This window comes from Manacus candei, unplaced genomic scaffold (genome assembly GCF_025592945.1).
Source record: "Manacus candei isolate 608988 ecotype Guabito, Panama unplaced genomic scaffold, ASM2559294v1 h1tg000014l, whole genome shotgun sequence".
Lineage (NCBI taxonomy): Eukaryota > Metazoa > Chordata > Aves > Passeriformes > Pipridae > Manacus > Manacus candei.
In genome coordinates this window covers 17,853,657-17,878,503 of record NW_026138062.1, presented here as the reverse complement: position 1 = coordinate 17,878,503, position 24,847 = coordinate 17,853,657, and the positions used below count along the sequence as shown (strand labels likewise).

Below are 24,847 nucleotides of genomic sequence, written 5' to 3'. Positions count from 1 at the left end.
TACACACCTTCTAGGGCACCTAGATCTTTTTTCAGATCCAGCCTTGATTGACTTTAATTAAGTCACTGTCCTGGTTTCAGCTAGGGCAGAGTTAATTCCTTCTCAGTAGCTGTTACAGTGCTGTGTTTTTGATTTGGAATGAGTATGGTGTCAATAACACACTGATGTTTTGGATTTTTTCGAAGTTGTGTTTATCCGAAGTCAAGGACTTTTTTTTTCTTGTCTCATGCTCTGCCAGTGAGGAGGTACACAAAAGAAACTGTGAGGGAGCATATCTCGGACAGGTGACCTGAACTGACCAAAGGGATATTCCACACCAAGAATGTCATGCCCAGTATATAAACTGGGGGAAATTACCTGGAATGGTGGCCAGTCTAGACTTGGGAAGTGGGTGGTGAGCAATTGCACTGTGCATCATTTGGGTTTTTTTCCCTGTTTATTATCATTATTTACCATTATTATTTCATTTTACTTTATAATAAATTACTAAACTGCTCTTATCTCAACATACAAGTTTTACTTGGATTCTTCTCCCCATTCCACTGGGGTGGGGCGGGGGGAGAGAGGGAGGATTGAGTGAGCAGCTGTGTGGTGCTTCATCTTCAGCTTGACGTAAAAGCATTACAGTCAACCACATTAAGGGCTGTGTAAAAAGTACAAGCCATATTTCCAAACCAAAATCTTTCCTGTTTGTGGACCCAAGGATCTTGCTATTCCTTTTGTCACAGACTTACGTGCTACATGTCACTCGCTAATCCCTACTGTTTGCTCCAGGACTTTTCAGTGTTACCTGTCTTCATCATAGTCACTGATGCTCCAAGTCTGACCTGCACGGTGTTACTCCCTGCAGTCAGGATGATTGTGATTTGCAACACATGAGAAGTTAGTCCAGAAATGCTTGCCAGCTTTTCAACATGTACACACATATGCCATGCAGGTGGCAGGTGACTTGCAGCGAATTAGTGGGACTGTAAGTAGACTAAGGATTTTTTGAAAAGATGTTGCATGGTCCTTCAGGTACTGAGAGATGAAAAACATCATCCTGAGGTCTTTTGTTCTGAGATGGACAGTGGATGTAAATTACAATTTACTCAGTGTTAGGCAGTTGTTCTTAATCTATCCATCCAACCACTGTTCCAACCTTTGTGTCAGCTGCAAACTTCATCACTCAGGATTATATCTGGGCCATGGTTTAAAACAAAACAACACATTAAACAGTGTAAGACAATACCCAGTCCCTCTTAGGAAAAGAATTGCTTAAAGATGGTTCCTTTTTCAGTTATTTTAAGACTAGTGTGCCTGGTTTACACTAATGTGAACCAAATCGAGTTTATATTCTTCTACTTTTTAAATCAAAGTCATTTTCTAGCCAGCTGGTTGCTTACAGAAGCAACAAAATACTTTTATTTTAGCAGTAAAACTTGCCATCTTGTTTTAGAAATATGTTTGACACAATTACTTTCCTTAATCCCATGTTGATTTGCAGTAATAACAATAAGAACAACAAATACAATTATTTTTATTATTACTACTACTACTAAACTTCTTTAATATTTTATTAATCAAACCCCTCTGTCTACTCTGTTCTCGTTTCTCCTGGGAGCAAAGGCAAGCTGATAATCTATCACCATCAGGTTATCTGATATACCTGCTTTTAATATTGGCAGAGAATTAATTTTTTACCCACCTATCTTCATACTTCAGTTATTCCAAAACTTAATAAAATTATAATTATTTTTCTTGTCATTCTCTCTTAAAAGTATCAGATACAGAAGAGCCATACCTACCAATTTTAAAATCTGTCAAGTTCAGAGATTCTGTTTACCACCCTCTCTGTTATTTTTGGAATGTAAAGTATGTCATCAGCGCTCTGAGAAAGGCATACTTAATCCTACTCTTTACCCACTATATAACTCGATTATTTATTGAACATTTCAATCTTTTCTGCATTTTTTTGAAAATTCAGCTATTTTACACTGACGAATAATCATCAGAGGATCAGAAATGGATTCTAAAGGGTTATGAAATATCAGTATCATGAGTTAACCAGCAAAATATAATGAAAATTATTTAAAAGTCTTGAATTTAAAAACCAGAATAGCTTCAATGCTTCCTTTTTACTTCTAGCTTTATGAATTTTAGATCTTGTTTCTATGCTTTTCTCCACCAGCTGAGAGCTAGAAGTATAATTTTATTAATAAAAAGGTGGTGTTTTTATTTTAGTCATCTGACTTCAGAAGTTAGAGTTTTAAAAAAAGAGATCAATCATCAGGAAACTCATGATGACACATGAGAGCTGGCAAATTTTCTACAGCATCACCAATGCTGTAAGATTAGTGACATTGAAAGGAGTAGTTAGTGACAATCAGTATCACTGGCAATGGTTAAAAAGGGGAAAAACTGGTTTTCCTTTTAAAGTGCATCTGCAGCCTTTAGAAAGCTGAAGGCCCTGGCATTCAGTCTGGTTGCCAAACTGGAAGCCTCCCTCCCACCTCCAGCCCCTCCATTGACTGGTTGTTACAGGTTGTTCTGTGAGAAGTATTTGGACAAGGCTCTCAGGCACATGGTGTGATTCTTGGGGTGTCCTGTGCAGGGCCAGGAGTGGAACTTCAATGATCCTTGTGGGTTGCTGGCAATTCAGGATATTCCATGATTCTATGTTTCTATTATTTTCTGCCACTGTCTGTACTAGCTATTTACCCATACATTTATATATATATACAGATTTAGAAGGGAAAATTACTATTTAGTCTGCTGCCCAGAAAGGCTTCCTATTCTCATCATTCATCTTAAAGATTTTACTTCTTTTGGGCAAGGAGCATCCCGAAAATTTCCTGCATCGGTTAACCGCATCTCTGCTGACCAAGCCCCAGCAGCCATGGGAGCAGGCCCCAAAAGCTCGCTTTGAGCTCCCTCTGCTGCCGACCATCCTGCCCAAGGTCTCTCCAGCGCAGCCCTGGCCTCAGTAGCAGGAGCAGCATTGTTGTACCGTGGGATGATCATGGACTGCTTGTCACTTGGCTGTTGGAAGCGATGAGGTAGGCGTGAAGCCTCTGCAGAACACAGGGTAACGCGCTGCATTCTGGAGGCTCTGATTCTGCAAAAACGTAAGTGCTCGATGCTGTGTGAAAACCCCAAGTGCTCAGTGTGATGCATCTGCACTGGATGGGAACAAGTGGTGCCACAGGCTGTGGGGGCCTGGCTGGCCCACAGCCCCTGCCAGACCTCAGCCAGCCCTATGCTGAGCGCAGCTCCACAAAGCTGCTGTGACACGGGAAAGGCATTAAGAGGCATCAAACCACACCAGCAAAGTTTACAAAACCCAAGTGGCCAGGGCTCAGAAGATGGAGGATGGCCCTGCTGGAGCGGGCTGGATGGAGTTTGGTGGGCCAGGGGCAGCATGGCCCCACACAGAATCATACAGAATCAATTAGGTGGGAAAAGACCTCTGAGATCATCGAGTTCAATTTAACACCACCATATCAACTATACCATGGCACTAAGTGCCACAATCAGTCTTTCCTTAAACACCTCCAGAGATGGTGACTCTACCACCTCCCTGGGCAGCCCATTCCACTCTTAAATCACACTTTCTCTGAAGAAATTCCTCCTAATGTCCAACCTGAACCTCCCCTCCCATAGCTTAAGGCCATGTCTTCTAGTCCTGTCACTAGTTACCTGGGAGAAGAGCCCCCCCACCTGGCTACAACCTCCTTTCAGGTAGTTGTAGAGAGAGATAAGCTCCCCTCTCAGCCTTCTTTTCTCCTGGCTAAACACCCCAGCTCCCTCAGCTGCTCCTCACAGTACTTGCACTCCAGACCCTTCACCAGCCTTGTTGCCCTCCTCTGGACATGCTCCAGCACCTCAATGTCCTTCCTGGATTGAGGGTCCCAGAACTGGACACAGCACTCCAGGTGTGACCTCACCAGTGCAGGGTACAGTGTGACAATCACAATCCTGCTGGCCACACTATTGCTGATACAGGCCAGGATGCCACTGGTCTCCTTGGCTACCTGGGCACACTGCTGGCACATGTTCAGCCGCCGTCGACCAGCACCCACAGGTCCTTTTCTGCTGGGCTGCTTTCCAGCCACTCTTCCCCAACCTGTAGCGTTCCTGTTGAACCTCATACAACTGGCCTCGGCCCATCGACCCGGCCTGTCCAGATCCCACTGCAGAGCCTTCCTGCCTCTCACCAGACCATCGCTCCCACCCAAGTTGGTGTCGCCCGCGAACGCCCCCCGAGGGGGCACCCCTGGAGGGCCCCGCTGCCCACCGGCGGGCGCGGCGCGGGCGGCGCGGGGGCGGTGGCGGCGGGGCCGTTGCCATGGCAGCAGGTGGGCCCGCCCGGCCCGGCCCAGGTGCAGCCGAGCGGCGCCGCCGGGACATTTACCCGCGGCCCGGGGAGCCCCGGGCGTGCTCCTGCTCCGCGGCTCGGCCTCGGCTCGGTGGGTGAGCGGGGTGGCGGCCCGGCCGGGAGGCGGGAGGGCCGGGGTACAGCCCTCAGGAAGCTTAACGCAACTTTCCGCTGAGTCCGCGGGGCGCCGGGGGCGGGTGTCCGGGCTCGACTTTGAGCCCGGCGGCCGCGCTGAGGTGAAGTGGGGGCGGTAGGGGGAGAGAGCTCCGGAGGGGTCTGTGTGAGCAGGGAGGGAGCTCCTGGACCCGCTCCTCGGGTTCAGCCTGCGCTTGCTGGAGCAGCCTGGGCCTGCTGCCATCCCAGAGGTGCTAGCTGGGGCTCAGAGCTTGAAGCTGGGGGAAATGTTTAGTCGTGAGGTAAAGATGCTGTTATCATTGTGGCGTATTTCGTATGGTCAGAAAACCTTCACCACAGTGCTGAGTGCACTGACTCTACTCTTGTAGTTAAAGGTTGAGCTTTGTCAACTGTAGGGAGGAAATAATTGAAAATCAGACTGAAGCCTCACTGCTAGTTACGCAAGTGTGAGGCTCCTATAGGATGCTGATGATCACTGTTTCTTGTACTCGTCTCTCTAACTAGGTGTTCTTCTTTTAAGACCAGTGGGGCAACAACAGGCAAAATGACAGCTGTGAGGTATGAACAAGGGGCAGAGCCGACAGAAGCATCCGGGTGAGTGAAATGAACTGTGCCAGTGTGGGGGTTTGGGATTGAATATGCCAATATTCAATGTGTGGTCCCCTGTCTCTAGTTTCTTAGTGCTTCAAATATAATAAAGGGAATAATGATGCAGTGTTTGAAATTCATATAGCCTTTTTATCTTCCCCCCCGCCCCTTGCCAATGCTGTTGTCTGAGAGGAAGGATATCTTTGAGAAAAATATGCTGCTGTGATTGACTTCTTGTACGTAGTTAATAAGTGGCTAATGAATATCCACCCTTGGTATAATAAGCTCATGGCAGTAAAGTCTGCTCTTTTTTAGCATCCAGTCTGCCAAGAGACTTACCAGAGATTGTCAAGGTTTCTTGTAGAGTAAGATGCTCTTGCTCTGCTCTCTTTAAAAGCCTCAAGTCTGAAGTTGCCTTTACCTGTGAGCAGTCAGAAAAGCTTATGCTCTATAGAGAGAGTATGTGTGTGAAGAAAATAATTTCTACTATGTCCTCCTTTTCTTCTCTCCTGCCCCAGTAGTCAAGGGCTAACTGTAGTAGCTTGTGGCAGAGAGCTTGTTCTGGCTTGGAGAAGTAGATGTAGAATGATCAGCAAAACAAACTCCCTCTGAGGAAAGCATTATCTAGAACTGAATTCTTGTGTGAGAGCACAATGCAAACACTGTACTTGGACTTGGCTTTTATTTTGTTGTTATGGGAAAGAATGTCTTCCTAACTCAAAACACTTCTGTTTCTCATTCTTATTGTGGCTTATTTTATTCACAGTAGAGGATAAGAAGGTGGCATTTAGTGCATTTCATGTGTCCACAAGTATAAGCAAGTGACCTGCAGCAAAATTGCTGTAGCAACAGCAGTAACATGCTTTAATAAGTGAAGCATTTCTGCTGTTCAATAAGTGTAAATGCCCAAGTGGATATTCCATAAGAATAGCTGGGAAGCAAACCTGAACAGCTACACATCATCAGAGCTTTACTTCAGCTCTAGGAGCAAAATGAGGACACTGGTGTCTGGAGATACTCGAGCTAAAAAATAAGGCATAAATACTGAAATAGTTGTGGTAGAATCATTCCTCTATTGAGGGTTATACTGAGTGCAGGTGGCAAAACACTAGTGCTGGCTGCTGAAACTGTAGGAAAAGCATCATTAAACTTCCTGCTTGAAAGGTGGTTAGCCCAGACTGCAGAGGCAGTGGAGGATGAAGAATACTTGAATCCACACTAATGCTTCAGATATGCTAGGCTGCCTCAGAACAGTGTGGAAATATCAGTATTGAATATGTGTGTGTAGCTGTTCCTGCCCAAGAAGCAGTGATGCCAGAGGCAAAGCCTCAGCAAACACTGTGTCTATCCAATTTGCACCACAGTATTTCTGTGGAAAAGGCTGAAATACAAACTTCTGGATTTGGATGTTACGCTTTTTCTCTGAAGTTGTCATGTGGCCTTCAAAAAACAAAACCTTGATCTAAAGAGACCCTTTTAAGGAAGTTATGGCAAGCAGCCACTACCCTGAAAATATGCTGTTCTAGCACTAGCTCAGCTGCTACTCTCGTCTTCCAGTTTCCGGTTTGGTATCCTGCTCTGTACAAAAACATCTTTGTGCTATGGCTTTTCCTGGTGAAAACATTAATTCTCTGAACAAGAAGTTTACTGTAATAGCATTAGTGTCACTTGGACTCTCTGAAGCCATTTTTCATATGTACATTTCTGGCACTTCTAGAGCCTGGACTGTTAAGTCCTTCGTGGGCTCTTGAATGCCCTGCTTTAAAGCCCTTTATCCTACTGCTGAACACATCTGTCTCTTCTGGGGGGGAAAAAGGGAAAACTTTTGAGAGATGGATTGCTAATGGGAAATAGGTCACTACAAGCCAAAGGATTCTGCTGTGTCAATACGGGGGAAAGTCTTTCTTCCCCTGGTACTAGGCCTATACTCTGACTCAGGCTGTTGCTCACTGCCCAGGTGACAGTTAATTCTTTTTTTCTGGAACAACAAATAGTAGCAATATATTGAGCTGATGTCTGTATCACTGTGTGGCTTGTGTTATTCCTTTACCAGCTCTCCAACAGTAGAAGAGCCCACAGTAAAGATTGATGATGGTCGTGATGAGGATAACGAACCTGACAGCTGTTCCAAGTAAGCTAATGATATACTAAATTACTTGCTTACCTGCAAAAGTGGAATCTGCAGAACCAAAATAAGAAGATAGATGCCTTGCTGAAGTAAAGATAAGCCCAGTAAAATGCTTGATATTGATATTCGTTCTAGTACGTAGTTAAGACGAGTAAGTTGAGGAAGCTTCTTTATGACCGTGGAGATTAAAGCCCAACCCAAGAACCCAAACTTGTCATATTATGGAGAATGGGTAGTCCAAACTGCATTGATTAAATTTTTGCAAAGGAATGAATTTGTGGGAGCACAGAAGAATAAGTGCTGGTGAGAAAATGAGGTGAATGACTATCTGGAATAAACAATAAGCCTCATGGCCTTCATCAAGACTAAATTGTCTAAACTTTCTCGTAGTTAACTCTGTTCTTGAAGTAGTTATTTTCTAACAGTGTTTAGCTCATATCACCATGTTACTGACTCTTATAGCAAACTTTGTCAAGTCAGTTACAAGTCAATGGATTTGTTTCTCTGTTCCTGCAGCTCAAGAACAGCAAGACTAAGCCTGTTATCTTACTTATTCCATGTGACATGTTTTTCTAGATTTCGGGAGTTGACATTTACTAATGTATTTCACAAAAGCTTTAAGGTAAACATGTAAGCAAACGTGCCATGTTTTCTTCAATGAGCTTAACATGTTGGCAGGCAGAATTGGAGTTGTATGTATATATATTTCAGTCTGTAGTGTACCTAGTAGAGGTACTTGTCCATAGACTGTGGAAGCTGGAGTCTTGTTGTACCTACTTCAGTTGCATTCTGAGTTGACTGGACAAAGACGTAGACCAACAAACAGTGTAATTATGGCAGTGTTTCCTTAGATATTTGACATTCATAAATGCAAGGAAAACCTTCTATATGCCAAGCTGCTTCTAGGACAAGACATATTATAACATCCTTGACTTCTGTAAGAAAAGTGGCTACTATAACCAAGTATTGCCTTCCTGCTTAAGGATGTAGATGTTTGCTGCTTAGACCTTGCACCTTAATTTAAAATAAGAACATAATAATGAAGAGTGTGGGTGAATTCAGTAACCCCAGCAAGATGCTGCCTCAGAACTTCAAAGGTATCTAGCTGTGTCTTAAACTGAGTTATTGAGATGTACCTAGTGAAATGCAATGCTGAAGTCATTCTAGAGGAAACAGGTATCTTAGACAGGATCACTGGGGTGCAATGTGCATTATTGAGCAGACAAAACCTTCTTGTAGAAGTGCAAAAGAAATCTACCAGTACTTTTTGTCAGTATGCTAGTACTTATGGTAAGTCCTACTATTAATAATATGCTTGGAAAAAGTGTTTTCTTTTAAGTGTCTAAGACAAGACTTGGTGCTTACAGTAGTTAAGTAATCTTGGGATTACTTAGCAGACTGGCAATCTGTTTTTTAAACTCTCAGAACTGGGGGTGTTCAGGTTCTGCACCAAGAACTTCTACCTTAATTCTCAGTGTAACCTGAAGAGACTTCACGTCAATGAGAGAGTTACATAAAGGCCTGTCTCTAAACCAGAGGGCTTAAAGCAAACCGAAGAGGCAACAAAATCTACTGTAACTGAAAATGGGAGCTGTGATTAAAGATAACTCTCACAACTGGAAGAATTTGACTTCACAAACTTACTTAAAAGGCACGTGGGTTTTCAACCTGAAAGCCCAACTGATATTTCCTTTTAAAGGTAGAAGTGGGATTTGTATTCCTCTATTCCAAGAGCACAGGAGCTATTAACAAGTGCAGCTTTTTCCGGACCTAGGAAAAAAAATGATCTGATATAATGACCTAATGTATCAAAAAAGATCCCTTAAGAGATGTTTAGCCTCCAGTTTTCCTCTTGACCAATAGTTATTTTAAAAGCCCACTTCTTATAGCTTATTAAGCCAGAATTCTAGTGTCGCTGGAATTGTGACACTGTATAATGTTACAGATAAGTGCATACTGCTGTGCTTCTAGGGTCTGTAAACTGATTAATACTCTTTCTAACAAGTGGTGAAAGCATTGTTATCAAGTACTCTCTTAACCTATATGCTTTGTGATTGCAACTGAATAATCTCCTCTTAAAGAAACCACTACTGTACAGAATACTAAAACCAAAAGAACGTGAACAAAAGGGTATAACAGTGCTCTTGTGGCTAATACCTGTAGCAAAATGTCACTTGTCTTGATGTCAGTTCTCTTGTCTTTCAGTGCAATTAGGAGAAGAATTTCCCCGTTTGTGATGTCATTTGGATTCAGGTAAAAGCTCATGCTTGTAATGATATATGGGCAAGGTAAAAATAGTCCTCATTTCTGGTGTAAGAACTTGGAGAGTTACAACAGTAACTCCAGCCTGCTTTTCTGAAAAGTACTGAATGCCCTGTCACCCCCAGAAAGGGTGACTTGAGACAAGTACTGGGTTTGAAAAATAAGTCTTAAGCAGATATGACTTAATTCTCCAAGGAGAGCTGAAAGTCAGAACTGTAAATGCCATTGACTGGGATAGAATGCCTGTAACAGCTTATTCTAGGCTGGCAGCCTTTGAGCAAACAGTTGGTCAGCTGTATACAGTCTGTGTGCTGGAACAAGGTAAGCTCTTAAAGACAGTTATTTTTAAGGGACTGCATTAAGTCACAAGTGGGAAGGAAATTGAGTAAGATGAAAGCACTGACATTTGTGTGCCTTAAAGCGTTCGAGTTTGTACTGTTTCTAGGTAGCTGCAGAATTATAAGGTAATAAGTACAGCTGTGTCTGAGGTAAATGTAGAGTTCCACATGGATGATGCTTTCTCTGCAGGTCACTTAAAAATGCAATTAGAATCCTTCAGCTGCTAATTAAGCAGGCCTCAACCTATGTAAGAGGACAAACTCTTGCTGGAACAGCTTAAGAAGAAATCTGAGATTTACTATTCAGTTGATAAACGTCAGCAATTCATTCCTACCTCTCAAGTTGACTTGTATTTTTCTCTTTGCAGAGTATTTGGAGTAGTACTTATCATTGTGGACATTACAATCGTTATTGTGGATCTGGCTATCAGTGAGAAAAAGAAGGGTGTTAGAGAGATTCTTGAAGGTGTTTCCCTGGCAATAGCACTCTTCTTTCTCATCGATGTTCTTCTGAGGGTGTTTGTTGAAGGGTAAGACATGGGCAGAAATTAAGTCAGAATGGCAAATCCTCAGGCTGGGAAAGAAGCAAAAGTTCAGGCTAGAGCTATGAACATGGATGCCTTGTAGGCAAATTTTCTGGTCAAAGACAATAGCAACATCTTGGCTGTGTATATTGGCTGTTACCCTTCTATAGAACGATCTGTAAGTGCTTTTGGTATAAGTGAGTGATTGGAAACTACATCAACTTTGCCGTATCTTACATATGTAAATCAGGTGTAAGATTACTTTTAGTGAAACTTCAGTGCTTAGTGCTAAGAACTAGTTCAGGAGAGCTTCTCTCTAGCAGTAGCTCTGTATAGATGATTCTCTTCCTGAAAATGTATTTCAGTCTTTGGATACCTGTCTAAAACTCTCCTTGGTTTCAGCTTCAGGAACTATTTCTTGTCCAAGCTGAATATTTTGGATGCATTCATAGTGGTGGGCACTCTGTTAATTAATATGATGTACTCCTTCTCAGACCTTGCTGCTGCAGATCAGATACCAAGGTAAGAATGGTATGGTAGCTGGTAAGTGTGAGCTCTTTTCTTGATAATCTTCTAATAATTTTCTTGGGCACCTCTAAGCTAGACATATGCATACTAGATCACAAATATGACTGATAGTATTTCATGGTACTAATGAAGGATAGACACATGTAACTTTGGTCCACAGTTATATTGTCTCTGTCTCATAGGCAGAGGTGATATGAACATATCAGGTGGGGTAACTAAAAGTGAGTAGTGAGGCCATAAAATGCTCTGACTCAAGTAATTTTTGGGGAAAGGTGTTCAGCAGCCCTGATAGAGAGGATCTGAAGGCCAGAAAGAAAAGTTGGACTATAATAGGAAATGAAACAGACAACTGAGGGAGGATCTCCATCTTATGGGTCTTGAAATAGAAAGAGTTGCCAAACTGTCTGGTTTCCTTCACTTTGCTTTCCGAAAATCCTTATGGTAACATATGTTGGATTTTTCAGCCATATCCTAGGGAGAGAAAACATGCTGTTTATGTGCATAAGCTAATTCAAGTCTTATTTCCTTCTGATTTCTGTAGCTTGAATCAGATAACCTGTGAGAGGAATCCATTCCTGACGGAGACAGAACTACACCTTTAAGATTAGTTTATTTGCACAAAGTTTGATTTAGTGAAACTTGTTTGTATCAGCCAGGGAAAGAAGTTGAGCTCTTTCTAAAAAAAAAAAAAAAAAAAAAAAAATCGAACACCCCCCATATTCAGCTGACTAATTGGCATAAGGGGGGAACATTATTCCAGAAGAAACCAACTCAAAGTTTAGTTATTGAAGAATCCAGTGTTGGACAAACATCTGTAAGTACTAGTTGTCTCTTCAAATGCTGACTAACCTCAGGTTTCAAAAGTAAAACTGTCAAAGAATAGCTTTTGCAGCCTCAGTCATAAAGCCTTTTTCCTTCTAGGTTGTCTTAAACATTCCTCTGAGTTTTTAATGATTAATTCCCATTTCTATGACCACATTTTTCTAAAGCAGCTTTCATCTTATGGCAGCATCCAGTTAGAGGTAGGAGAAAGAGCACTGTGACAGGGTAATGTGCATTGCTCTCTTTACTAGGCCGTGGTAGTAGTAGGCCTGATCCTGCACTGCCCCATCTGGTTATAGATTGGTGTGTGCAAGTTCCTTGTATTCTGACTTGCTGAAGTTGATGGGAATTTAGAATAGGCTTTTGACTGCATAAAGAGGAGTTCATGCTGATGCTCTCAGAAGACACTCAGCTGAGGCCTATCGTCTCACCTGTTCAATTCTTAAGGCTCTCTTTAAGGCTTCTCTTATTAAAGGTTCTTAAATCCTGTTCTGACCAAAATATTACTACCTGACACTAGATGATACCTCAAATTTGACCAAATCCCAAATTTGGAGATGAGGTGGTCTTCCCACTTAACACTCCAGTAGTGTCTACATAATCCAGCTAATTCCCAGTAGCCTAAGTGGGGTTTATAACTTCTCTTTCCTCATAGCCCTTCCTCAAGAAGCAAACAGCAGTCTTAAAGCATCTGATACATTTTAGAATAATTAGAATTTGAGCAGCTTTTATATGGGTGAGAACTAATATGTGACAGGTGACACTTCAGTGACAGTCCATAGAGATAACATGCCCTGACAGAGAAGTATGGTTTCTATTTCTAATCTGGTCTAGCTGAGTGTGTGTTGGGATGAGTTAACTCTTTCCTTTAAGTATAACCTATAAAAGGACATTGAGGAATGAAAGCTGGGTATCAGTCTGGGATCTAATTGTTAACTGGTTGACTTCCTGAAGGGCAGAATGCAAACTGCTTTTGTCTTGAAGAGTTGCTTCTTAGAGTTGTGGTTCAGGCTGGGGAGAGGGACTGTGGAGTTTTCACCCCGGTGTTAGTTCATGTAATTTGCTGCTAGCTCCAAGGAAATTCTGTTTTCAACAGAGCAGGGTGATGCTGAGTTAGGAAGATGTTCAGGGGAAAACTGAAACTTTCCTTCAGGTGTCCAGGACAACCTGGTCTTGCTGACTTAAAGCTCCACATCAGTGTAGAGCAGACTGTGTCTTCAGCTCGAGGTTTGTCTCCCTTACTGTTGATATTCACCAGGATTCTTATAAGTGTATCAAAACCTAAAATATGTGTGTGTGCTGCTTAAAGGTATTTGCTCACATACCTCCTTAAGGAAGGAAATTAATGTTAGTTTGCCCTAGTGCCTGGGGGTGTGGGAAAGCAACTACCCCTGTTCAGTCGTTTTGGTAGAACCGCTCACCTAAGCGTCTTGCCTGCTTCAAAGTTCAACAGCAGTTCAAAGTTCCTCAAACCAAACCAAGTGTTTAAGTTGCTGAATGATTAAACACAGGATATATGATCTTTCCTCAGATTTCTTAATCAAGTCATGATGTACATAGACTGTCTAACTGCTCTTTTCAGTAACTTTTCAGGTGGCTACATACACTTAAATGTAGAGTTGAGAATAAGCTTCGAGGAACAAGAATTTTGTTATGATAAGTAATGTTAATGGAATTAGTTGCTTGCTGGCCAGAGGTGCCTGTGGAAATCTGTTTTAGCAAGTAGGCGATTTTCTAGTTCTGTTAGCTGTTCAGAACATGTACTCCCCAAAGCCCTTAACAATAGAACCTTGGTATTCTTCAAGCATAGTACTTTCTCCAAAATCAGCCTGAGGAGTCCTAATTCAATATATGAAACACAGCTTTAAACTGTCTCTGAAACAGCTTTTAAATAGCTTTATCCTTTGCCTCTATTTCTCTTCATTTCCTTTCATGGTGAATCTGGCATCTAGAATGGTTACTTTCCTCCGAGTTCTGAGAATTGTCATCTTGATAAGAATATTTCGCCTGGCTTCACAAAAGAAGCAACTTGAAGTGGTGACCAGGAGAATGGTAAGTTTGCCTCTTAATATATCTAGGCTATCACTACTGCTTCCAACTCTAGCTCTTTCTCCAGGCACCCTTCAATGGTAAATAGCAAGTCTGGCCACAGCCTATTGCTCTGCTATTGATAGTATTGCCCAAGCAGCACGTCTGTTCAGTTTCCCTGACAGGCTACCGGAGCTTTGTCTCCGACTTCAGCAGAGCTAGTAATTCTTAACTTTGCTCAAGTAAGCAGAAAATTGACCTGGAAGGCTGGCATATCAAAGTGATTGCAACACCACCATGTGTCTCAACTGGCAATTTCTAGCTTGTGTGGTACGTAGACTGTTTCCCCTCTTGTGGGGGAAGGTAGGAGTTTGAATGCTTCTGATGCTTTATTTTGGGTGAAAACAAAACAACCTTACTGTTGAAGCCCTATCCACTGTAAATACCTCTTATTTTCATCAGGGACATTAAAGTGGTACTTTAGGCTTCAAGAATATCCGATTGCTCAGCAATAACCCATTTTAGTTATGCTGCCCTTACCTTTTGTTCTTTCTTCCTTCAACCTCCAAACACTCAAATAACAATGACAGATGCATGCTGCAGTCTGTGAAGAATCTACAGTGTTCTTTTTACTAGAATAAACTTTGATACTTCAGGGTAAAAATTCTGTCCAGAACTTCTACCTAAAAGCTATGTTACTCTCAGCTGATGCTGCACACTTTGCTATAGCAAAATGAGGTTCTGCTGCTCAGGCTTAACTTATGAGTCTAGTCGATGGCTGATTTTTCCTGGTAACTGGCAATATTCGGTGATCTTTGGCATTCCTGTGGCAGACTCTCTTTTTTTTGCCAGGTCTCTGAAAACAAGAGGCGTTATATGAAAGATGGCTTTGATCTGGATCTCACTTATATTACTGGTTTGTATAAACAAATGTCACTTTGCAGCATGTTAATCCTGCTAAGCCTTGTTCTTCACTTAATAAGAGTTTGATGTGACATACAGGCAATGTTTTAGACTAAGGAAACTTATGTATGAAGTCAAATCAGGCCTACTCCTTTTTTGTGGGATTTTGAAATACGGATTCATGACTCTGGCACTGTTCTCAAGACTTAGCCCTCTGGGAGAGAGTTGAACATGCTGTATGTAATGACAGAAAATCTCCTGAGGCCTAGGGAATCAGAGCTGAGAAACTATTGACTTAGAGTATTTTTGCTTCTGATTCTGTGCAGACTGCCATTAATGGTGTCCGATGCTTTGGGAAGCACTATTTGTCTTGCTCTAGTTATGCTAAATGTAGAGGAAAGCCTCTCAGAAATGGGTAGGTTGTTCTTATAATTAGGGTAGGAATAAGACATTTTATAAGGATGTTGCTCAATCACGTAGTTCTTACGAGTAGGGGAGCTTTCTGCTGTTACTGCTGATTGCTGTCTTCTCCACAGATCGAATCATTGCGATGTCATTTCCATCTTCTGGGAAGCAGTCTTTCTACAGGAACCCCATAAAGGTAAAAATCTCATCTACCAAGTTCAGTCTTTCTGAAACTCATTTCTTTTATAGGTTCCCTCTAATTTACATGTGGGCTAGATTGTGTCAGTCCTAGTTCTGCTGGCGTGGATGGTTGGAATGACTGACTGATGGTCTCCACTGTGCTGTTTGTGTTGTAGTGCCTCAGCTAAGCCTAGTGGGATGTATCTCAGTGTGGACACATTGGTATTCTGATGCTCCCATTCCTTGGGAATGCTTTGGAGAATTAAGGCAGTTCTGTCCCAGGCTAGTAATAGTGATAAGATCTATTCAACTAAAAGTTGTTTAAAAGGTCTGCATAATGTCCTTTTCAGAGATGCTGCCTAATTTTGTAGAAACATATATAGGGTAAGGAAGATAGTTGCAGTAGTACTTTTGTTCCAGACAAGAACCTGAGTTGGAAAGGCTTGCTTTGAACAGTCCAGGGGCTGTTCATGAATGCAGTTGCTGATCCCATGTGGGGGGTTGAGGTGGCAGTGGAAATAAGGAGTAGAGCACTAACTACTCTGAACCATTATTTTGTTATTGCTTAGGAAGTTGCAAGATTCTTGGACACCAAACATCCAGACCACTATAAAGTTTACAATCTCTGCAGTAAGTATGTTTAGCTACTGACTACATTGAAATATTGGTAAAGAGAAATGCATCTCTTCAAGGTATTCTGCTGCCAATAGCAGATCTCAAAAAATCTGTATCCAATCAAAAAGTGCACATCTGTCTCTGACTACATTCTGTCTTGAATGTGGCTATTGACTGTACCAGAGCTTGCAAAGCTAATCTAATATTGTACTGAAGCTTGCAAAGGAGATACTGGATGTCTTGCAGTTTTGACTTCCTTGTTCATGCTGAAAAATTGCTTCAGTGTTCCAAAGTTCTTATTAAAAATAAAAGTTGAAAACTAAACCTGGGCTAAAACTTAAGGTGATGTTGGGGAATCTTCTAATGTAGGCTTAGAAGAATGAAGTGGAGAATAGTTAAAAGCTATTCTGTTTAGAAGTGGCTAAAAAAAATTCTTCATAAACAACTATTTTGAGGTTCCTGCTTCATAGCAGTGTGTCAGAAGTGGAAGCAAAGTATGTTCTAGAAGCAGTGATACTTGAAGTCATTAAAAAGTAAAACTGTCCTCTGGCCAGCAGAGAGATGGATAGGAGAGGTCAGATGGGGGATGCGGTGTTAGTGGCTTTTTACCACTTTGCCTGCAGGTTGTTGCTGTGGTTCACCCTGACACTACATCAGAACAATAACTTTCAGATTCCAAGTAATCTCTCTGGAAAGGAATGACCCTCTGCACCTGGAGATAAAATTTAAGTGAGAAGTGTTAAACTAGAAGCTAAACAATCATGGCTGTAGCCAAATTACCTCACAGGTTTTTTTCATTACACAACTGTCCTTTAGAAATTAGTATATGCTCAAACCAGCGGTTGTGTGTCACAAGCCACTTTCTTTGTTGCAATCCTCTTCCCCTTCCTGGCATAACTTCAGTTCTTTTCTTGTAGGTGAGAAAGGTTATGACCCCAAGTACTTTCACTACAGGGTGGAAAGGATATTTATTGATGACCACAATGTCCCAGCACTACAGTGAGTCTTGTCAAGAACTACGTTGCAATAGTTCTGTGTAGGTGTTTACGTTGATGCACTAATTTTCCTCTTGTTTAGGGACATGCTGAAATTCACTGGCAGTGTTCGTGAATGGATGAGTCAAGATGAAAAGAACATCATAGCAATTCATTGTAAAGGAGGCAAAGGTAGAATTTCTCATGTGTAGTCTGTGTATGCTACAAATTGCACTTCATTGTTATTATAGCTTCTTTGATGTAAGTATGGCCCTACTATGAGATGGGGTTACAGTGTAACTTAACAAACTCTTCAGACACTGACTAGCAACAGTATAATACTGTGTTTAGTATTACAGAACCCATAGGATGCACTCAATCCCCTTTTCCAGATCATTGGTAAGATATTAAACAGAACTGGCCCCAGTACTGAGACCTGCAGACACCAGTGGTGACCGGCCACCACTGGATGTAGCTCCATTCACCACCACTCCCTGGGCCTGATTATCCAGCCAGTTTTTCACCCACTGAAGAGTGCATTTGTCTGAGCCATGAGCAGCCAGTTTCTGCAGGAGAATGCAGTGGGAAATGGTGTCATAGGCTTTACTAACATCCAAGTAGGTAACATCTACAGTCTTTCCTTCATCTATTAAGCAGGTCATCTTCTCATAGAAGGAGATCATATTGGTCAAGCAGGACCTGCCCTTCATAAACCCATGCTGGCTGGGCCTGATCCCCTGGTTGTCCTGTATGTGTTATGTGATGGCACTCAAGATGATCTCCTCCATAACCTTACCCCCTAGAATGTTCTGGGTGCTGCTGGATCTTAAGATGCACACTGTGTTAGGTGATGAAGTCTTATGGAAAAAAGATAGTCAAAGCTACCTTATATGAGCTAACCTGCAGGTGCTATCTGCAACCAGTAGTAGTGTGGGAGCTGTTGAAATGCATAAATAACTGCAAGTAAGCCAAACTTCTCTGCAAACATATGCCAAGCACCTGCTATTACTATCTGTTAAGCAAATACTTGTTAAGGAACAGGCAGTTCCTTAACATTAAAAAAAGCTGCCCCAAGGCGAAACTCTATTTTAAAAGGTTTTGCAAAACTGAATGTTGAAGCTACAGCTTGAAGAACAAATGTAGGGAGGGTGACTTGACCTCTGAGATTTTAAATTAAAAACTGAAACTATACAGGATTTTCATGCTAGCAGACTTGATGGCTTCTTAGTATGGTTGTGGGAAAATAGTTGGGGCAGAGAAACAACTCTGGGACTTCTAGCATTGGGAAATGCTAGTTTATAGCCTTGTTAGTAGAGTGCTATCCTCTATCCTCTGCTGAATGGAGAATGTAGATACTGACCAGTATCCTTAGTGTCTCTAGTAATATTACAAAGAAATGTGGGGACTGCTTTCAAGGAACAAGTTAACAAACTGTACTATCTTGTCTTTAACTCATTCTCTGAAATACAGCTACTTGACTGTCACAACTCTTGAAATAGATGAGATCACAGGAGATGACTTCACCTTCACAAATCCCAAATACTTTTGAACTGCTGTAATTTAACTTGTCTCATACTTCTAATACAGGCAGGACTGGAACAATGGTCTGTACCTGGCTAATAGACAGTGACCAGTTTGAAAGTGCAAAGGTAAAAGCTGGTTTTTTTTGTTTAGTATACAAAATGCTCCTTAGAATCTACTGAATTGGTGAAATGCGGTAATAGTCTGCAGAAAATTCTAAAAAAAAGATTCAGTGAAAAATCTGTTTTAATAAAAGTTCTTGCAAATCTTGCTACTATGTAAATTCTGATGCAGTCTATTCTTGATCAGCAAGAACTGGGAAAGTAGCATTTAACAGGATACCAACTTGAAGCACTCTTATTGGAGGCATAATAGACCTAGGGCCTCGAGCAACAATGTAAACTGTGGGTGACTTCCGAACAAACTCTACTAATGATAGTGTCACTGTTTTTAAGTGGTCTTAAACAATTTTTTTCCCCAGTCTCCCTCCAAGTAGTGTGAGGCATCAAGACTTAACTTGTCTTGACAGCCAGCAGAAAGCCCTTCTGGGGAAAGCAGAAAGATCAGCAAGCCGCAGCCAGGACAGGTGCTTATGCTGCTTTAGTATACCAGGTCTGGTATATCAGTCTGGAGACTTGGGATGCAGAAGGCCCAGGTCACTCAAGGTAGTCTGGGCAGACTGTATTCATTTAATCACTTGTTTTCCTCAGAGTCTGGTTTGTGAAGATCTGAACTAATGTTTGGCTTTGTCTGCCACAGACCACTTGAGAAATATAGAGGGTTCTAAAGAAATTGCTTAGAAGTCATTGCTCTCCCTCACTCTTTCATGGGTTACAGATTTAATGTATCTGACTTCCAAATTAGTACTTTCTTATTCTAGTTAAAGTCTCCTTTAGAAGGTACCAAAACAACTATTGCATATTTTCACTTGCATTCCCATATTGGACTTGAGTAGTGCAGTTCTAGTTTAAAATCCACTTTTCAGGAAGGGGAATAGTGGTGGGATGGATATCCTAACCCTTGAAATTTTTTTCTTGTGTAGGAAAGCTTGGACTACTTTGGGGAGAGAAGAACTGATAGAAGCACAAGTACTAAGTTTCAAGGAGTTGAAACTCCATCCCAGGTAAGCTTGAGCAGGTTCAGTAATAGTAGCCAAACCAATACTAACCTTGTGAGTGCTTGTGCTGCCCCACATCCACTGCCTTGTTTCAGAGTTGTAGGTTTCTACTACTTCCTTAACTTTCTGTACTCTTTCTTTACTCTTTCTATAAGAGTTGGAAGGCTAACAACTGATAGAGTTGCATTGCATCTTTCCCTCTCCCCTTATGCCTTTCTCTTCCTAATAACATCAAATCTGAAGTATAGTATCTTAAGATAACAGAATTCTTGAGATTAGAAAAGCTTTCAGTCCAACCCCACTGTTCAAGCAGGGTGAGCTGGAAAAGGTTGCCTATGGATGTGTCTGGTCAGGTCTAGAATATCTGCACAGATGGAGACTCCACAACACGTCTGGGCACCCTCACAGGAGCATGACACTGTAAGACAATTGGGCTGTTTATCAAGGATGCACAGAAGCCTGCAGCCTAGCCTGTGATGGGGCCATGGCACAGATGTGGCTGGGTGGAGGAATGCATTCTCTACAGACTGTATTCACTGGGAAATACCACACAGGTTTTTTTATCTCAGACCATGGGGCTTTGCTCATATTAATTCACTGTACCATGTGATGGAGGGGTGTGAAGTAAATCTGGTGACAGAGGTACTTTGGTTGATGGTATAAGATAGAAGTACAACTGTCCTTCAGGATGTACTTCAGTAAAATGGAAGTATCTTGTATGTTTAAACATTCAGCCTCTTAAAACTACAATATAAAAGCTCCTCACTTCTTGCTGAACTAAAAAGTACAGAATTTCTCAAAACATGAAATTTAAATGCTGATTAAAAATGTAGGTGTTAAATTTGTCTAGAGGATTGCTTGAACTGGGGAGGAGAAGGATAACAAATGGCTTTCTTATTTTTGGGCTTTGGAGAGCTAAAAAGTTAGAGTGGAAGACATATTTAAATCCTACTTCTGCCTAGAATTAATCTGTATTGGGTACAGGAACTGCATAATGTGTCTGGTTTTTTTGTGTTACAGAGTAGGTATGTTGGGTATTATGAGATCCTGAAAAACAAGTATAACTTGAAACTCCCACCAGAGAGACAACTCAAAATAAAAAACCTCAAAATCCACACTATACATGGTAAGAACTCTTGAATTTGGGCATTCCTCTATCTGATAATTGTTTCCTATTACAGGCAGCTGATATCTACTGTCTCTCCTGCTAAGCCCATGATAGGAACACAGATTTACTTGGATTTGAGAATTTAAATGACACAGAATACAGTGAAGAGTATTTTGGAGTCAGTTGCTCTGTGTTTTGCTTTCTGTGTGTCTGGTCAAATGATGGCTCACATACAACCTGCTCTGTTTTGGAAAGAGAATCACTTTTCAAGTTTGACTAACTCCACATGTGGAACTGGATCCACTAATGTTTCTCAGCTTTATATACATGCCTGTTTCTGTACATGTGTACAGGTAATCTTAATCAAAGGCTGGAAGTTCATCCCTCATTGTTTTAGAAGACTTCAAACTGCAGTTCTTGTTCAGTCAGTGAAACTAGACTCTACATTAGCCTGTTCCACTAGTGGGATTCACTGCTACTTCAGTATACAATTTTCAACCACGGAATCCTGATTTACCTTTAGCATTTGAGTTCTCTAAAGTCTTTCGCAAGGCAGTCTGGAAAGAAGGCACTTTTGAATGGGATTGCACTTGGTTTTCATGACCATTTTTATGTTTCCAGCTAATATGGGTGCTCTAGTATAATGCAATACTTTCTTCCTAGGAGTTGGGAAGGGCAATGGAACTGATATGAAGGTGCAGATAATAACAAGGAAGCAGGTTGTACTAGAATGTGTATGTGCCAGTCAACAAAACTGCAGGGTGAGTACTGTGAAATCTCGTCATTTGAGTCACAGAAGCTGGAAGCTGACTTACAGGTCAAAAGTGTCTTTGTACAGAAGTTGAATACTTGACATAAAACTATCTAACTAAATGGATGAGGTAAATTCTGAGAGGATGAAAAAGCTAAGCTTTGCTAAGTCCTAGGAAAAGTAGTGGTAAGATAGTGAAGATTTCCCTAGGAGTCACTTAAACACAAATAGCTCACTCTGTCCTGAGTAGCTTAAACTGTTGGCTATTATTCTAGCAGTGCTGTTGTGTTTGTATACCATGAATGAATAGCTAGGTATTGTCATGGATTGGTTCCTTGTCTCTCTGCAGTAACTTCTCATAAAACGAACTTTATTCTGTTACCTAGCTCTTCTTTGATTCTGAAAGTGACTCTGTAGTCATTGGCTTGGAAGACTGCCCTGTTATAAGTGGTGATGTGAAAGTCAGATTTGAATCAGATTCTGTAAGTATAACAGTGTGAAGACCTTCACTTGGGTTTGGGGAGAGGCTGCAGTGCACACTGCAGCTGGGTCCTGGCTGGGTGGTGTGGGGCAGAACCTGTTTTTCCCCAGTGACTCCTGCTGTGTAGGGTGGTCTCACTGTGCACTGAGGGATGCAGCAAGTGGTGCTACTTCAGCCTAGGCAAGCAGGGGAGTCATCTGGCTGTTCATACAGCAGTGTGATCAAGACGTCTTAGTTGAGTACCTGCTTCTAACACGAGGCTCTTACCTCATTGTATTGAGTGACCTAGTACTGAAATAATTGCAGTGAAAATAGTGATCTGTGTGTGATATTGGAATCTTCAAGTGTACTGATTCTGGCACTTAATCCTTAACAAGTCCTTAATCCTTTGTTTTTAGGATCTCCCAAAAGGCTATGATGACTGCCCATTCTTCTTCTGGTTCAACACTTCCTTTATTGAAAATAACAGGTAAATGATCATTGTAACTGTCTCCAGATCTTAACTTCTGGTGTCTGAACTGAGCTGAAAGTTCATAAACATAGTAAAGCTGAGATAGGCTTGATGAGCCAGCTGTCTTAACTTCCAAATTGGTACTGGTTACAAGCTGGTCTCCAGGAAGGCCTAGAGTGAAACCATCACAGACCCTCAGCTGTAACTTATGAGCAGGCAGCTTCTTGCACTGTGCTAAGTATTTTAAACATATGTGAGGTTTTTAAACTAAGCCACTGGACTATTTCCTCAGTGCTCTAAGCATTGTTAATGAATTTTAAGTCAAAAATCTAATGGTAACTATTCAAATCTGCCGTCCTCTATCAGACGGCTGCCTAAAAGGCTGGAACTCACTCAGTAGCTTAGCAGGCAAACATTAAGACCACACTTGGAAGTACTGATGCTTGGGATCCAAAGAAAGGCTCTCTTATGGCTTCTCATGTTTTTGATAAAGTTAGAAATTACTGTGGTTTTGCTTGCTGAGACTAGAACTCCTGGGAAAGCTCCAGCCAGTGAAAGTTGGACTTGTCTGTCTTGCTTGGGGAGTGATGTAGAAATGCGAGACAGGAGATCCTTATCTTCTGTCTAACCTGCTTTGACAGATTTAGGCAGAGGAACAGTGAACTTGACATAGGAAATAAAATTACTGTGTTCTCCATGACTGGAATAGAAAGGAAACAATTTTTACTGAACTGATCCTGTCAGAGTATGAGGAGAGGTAGCCTCTGGTCTGTTTGTAACTGTAAACTTAATATGCTGAACCAGCAATGCACCTTGCTATCTAGGTGCAGACACTCGTTAGACCAGGCCAGTGCCAGGAGAAATGTATGCCTACTGTCTGACAGCCCTGAAACATTGCCATTTTGAGAGTTTTGCTGAAGTGCTTTGTTTACTCCAGAACGAGGGAGGATGCCCCACCAGGCCTTCATTTCTCCCTTCCTGCCCAGAGAATTCTGGTAGACCTGAAGTGAACTAGGTCTGATCAGAAGTGAAACAGCTCTTAAGGCAGTACTTCTATTTCTATATCTCTAATTCAGCTATAGCTGATGTGCAAGAGCTTTTAAATGATAACTAGATGTGAATTTAGTAAACATTAAAATTGGAGAATGTACCCGATGAAGTTGAGCACTGAATTGAATCCTTAGCTTTAGGAAGATCAATTACTAAATTAGTGACTCTCGCAACCTATCAGGAGACCTTGAGCTGAATGCAACATTAATTTTACTCTAACAGTCTTGCATTGTGGGGCTCTGGGAGGGGTGGATGTGGAACCAACCCAAAAACCCATCAGGTTGACTTTGTTTCTCAGACTATTTCAGATGCAAATTGTTGTGCAGGCATGGCTGATGTGTGTTTCAATTCAAGATCTGGGGCTGTATTTCATATTCCAGGGCTGAGCTTGAAACTTCTGTGGATGGCTGAATGGAAAAGCATGTCTTAGGTTGTTAAGATATATTACCGAATTTTGTCTTTCAGACTTTACCTTCCCAGGAATGAGCTGGATAACCCTCACAAGTCTAAAACTTGGAAAGTCTATAGCGAGACATTTGCTGTGGAGGTGAACTTTATTGATTCATAAGGGAAATCTGAAAGAAGGGAAACATGTAAAACTCTTTCCTGGAGAATGTCTTGCTGTTTCAGTATAAAGTGATGCAGTCTAATTTTCATGTACTTAATGTATATCTGTGTAGATACAACTTCTCAAATAAAGTTACATGAAGTTCTGTTGTGCAGGAAAATAATACTCTGAAGAGTTATTTAGTATCAGCTAACTGTCACATCATCCTTAGGAGTTTAGGTATCTCTGCATACAGGTATTTCCTGTTTTAGTAATCTAAGCTAATTGCTAGTCTTTAAGCAATATCATTAACCCAAGAGTGGGTGAAGACCAGCAATCTGCATGAGACTGAAAAAATCTGACACATCTCCCTCAGCACCAGGGTTTTCCACAGATCAGTAGAATATGGGAATTTTGAGGGAGAAATATTAGTCTTCCTATGTCAGATTACTGCTGCTTGAGTAGAAGCCTTGGTATTAAACTGCTCTTCATCAGGAGTCATTGGTTTAGGGGTTTGAGCAACATGTGTCCTGGGAGCTGCCTGTGGGGGTTGGAGACTGCACAGCTGCTTTTCTACTGCTGTACCTCCCCACAAAGGGCTGCGATGGCCACATGCCCTAAGGCTTAAGTTTGTGTCTCATCAGCTCAGGAGCATGACAGCTGCCTGGGATCACTTCGTGAGGCTTGCCTTAATATCTGCACGTGGTGGGTTTGATCTGTGCACCTGCCCATTTGAGCTAATAGTGCAAATGCTCACTGACCCCTCTTGAGCTGTACTAAGACCTGTAATTCACAACTTCCAGGAGACTTATTCTGCTTCCAAATGTTCTCAGCAGTGCAGCTCTTCTACGGAGACTATATCTTCCTCAATGTGAAATATGTTCAGGTGTTAGCTTCTTGATTCTGTTGCTTCCTTAGTCTTTAAATTGTTGGGAACCAAGAGTGGAAGGGAAGTAATGTAGCTTTACAGTTAATAGGGTAAGCAGAGGTCACATACCTTCCATGTGCTCACTTGGGGATAGTGGTATGAAGTA

At 41.7% G+C, this 24,847-nt stretch overlaps 1 protein-coding gene across 4 annotated transcripts; it reads left to right on the top strand.

Moving 5' to 3' along the window:
- The first annotated feature begins 4,312 nt into the window (after positions 1-4,312).
- LOC127467898 (phosphatidylinositol 3,4,5-trisphosphate 3-phosphatase TPTE2-like) lies at positions 4,313-23,997 on the top strand. Of its 4 annotated transcripts, none has more exons than XM_051780478.1 (19): positions 4,313-4,452; positions 4,997-5,086; positions 7,134-7,211; positions 9,414-9,461; positions 10,177-10,338; positions 10,735-10,854; positions 13,635-13,734; positions 14,563-14,626; positions 15,150-15,214; positions 15,768-15,828; positions 16,731-16,812; positions 16,891-16,979; positions 18,375-18,436; positions 19,351-19,431; positions 20,446-20,551; positions 21,197-21,294; positions 21,671-21,766; positions 22,164-22,234; positions 23,732-23,997. In XM_051780478.1, the coding sequence occupies exons 1-19, from the start codon at positions 4,328-4,330 to the stop codon at positions 23,832-23,834; spliced, it is 1,701 nt and encodes a 566-aa protein (XP_051636438.1). In that variant the 5' UTR covers positions 4,313-4,327; the 3' UTR covers positions 23,835-23,997. The 4 variants fall into 4 exon arrangements, with proteins under 4 accessions (XP_051636438.1, XP_051636441.1, XP_051636440.1 ...); XM_051780481.1 differs by lacking the exon at positions 4,313-4,452 and adding an exon at positions 4,507-4,593; XM_051780480.1 differs by lacking the exon at positions 4,313-4,452 and adding an exon at positions 4,609-4,773.
- The last annotated feature ends 850 nt before the right edge of the window (positions 23,998-24,847 follow it).

Coding starts and splice junctions, on each gene's coding strand:
- LOC127467898 (XM_051780478.1), top strand. CDS start 4,328: ATGGCAGCAGGTGGGCCCGCCCGGCCCGGCCCAGGTGCAGCCGAGCGG. Junction 10,339..10,734: donor CTGAGGGTGTTTGTTGAAGG/GTAAGACATGGG, acceptor CCTTGGTTTCAG/CTTCAGGAACTATTTCTTGT. Junction 16,813..16,890: donor CACAATGTCCCAGCACTACA/GTGAGTCTTGTC, acceptor CCTCTTGTTTAG/GGACATGCTGAAATTCACTG.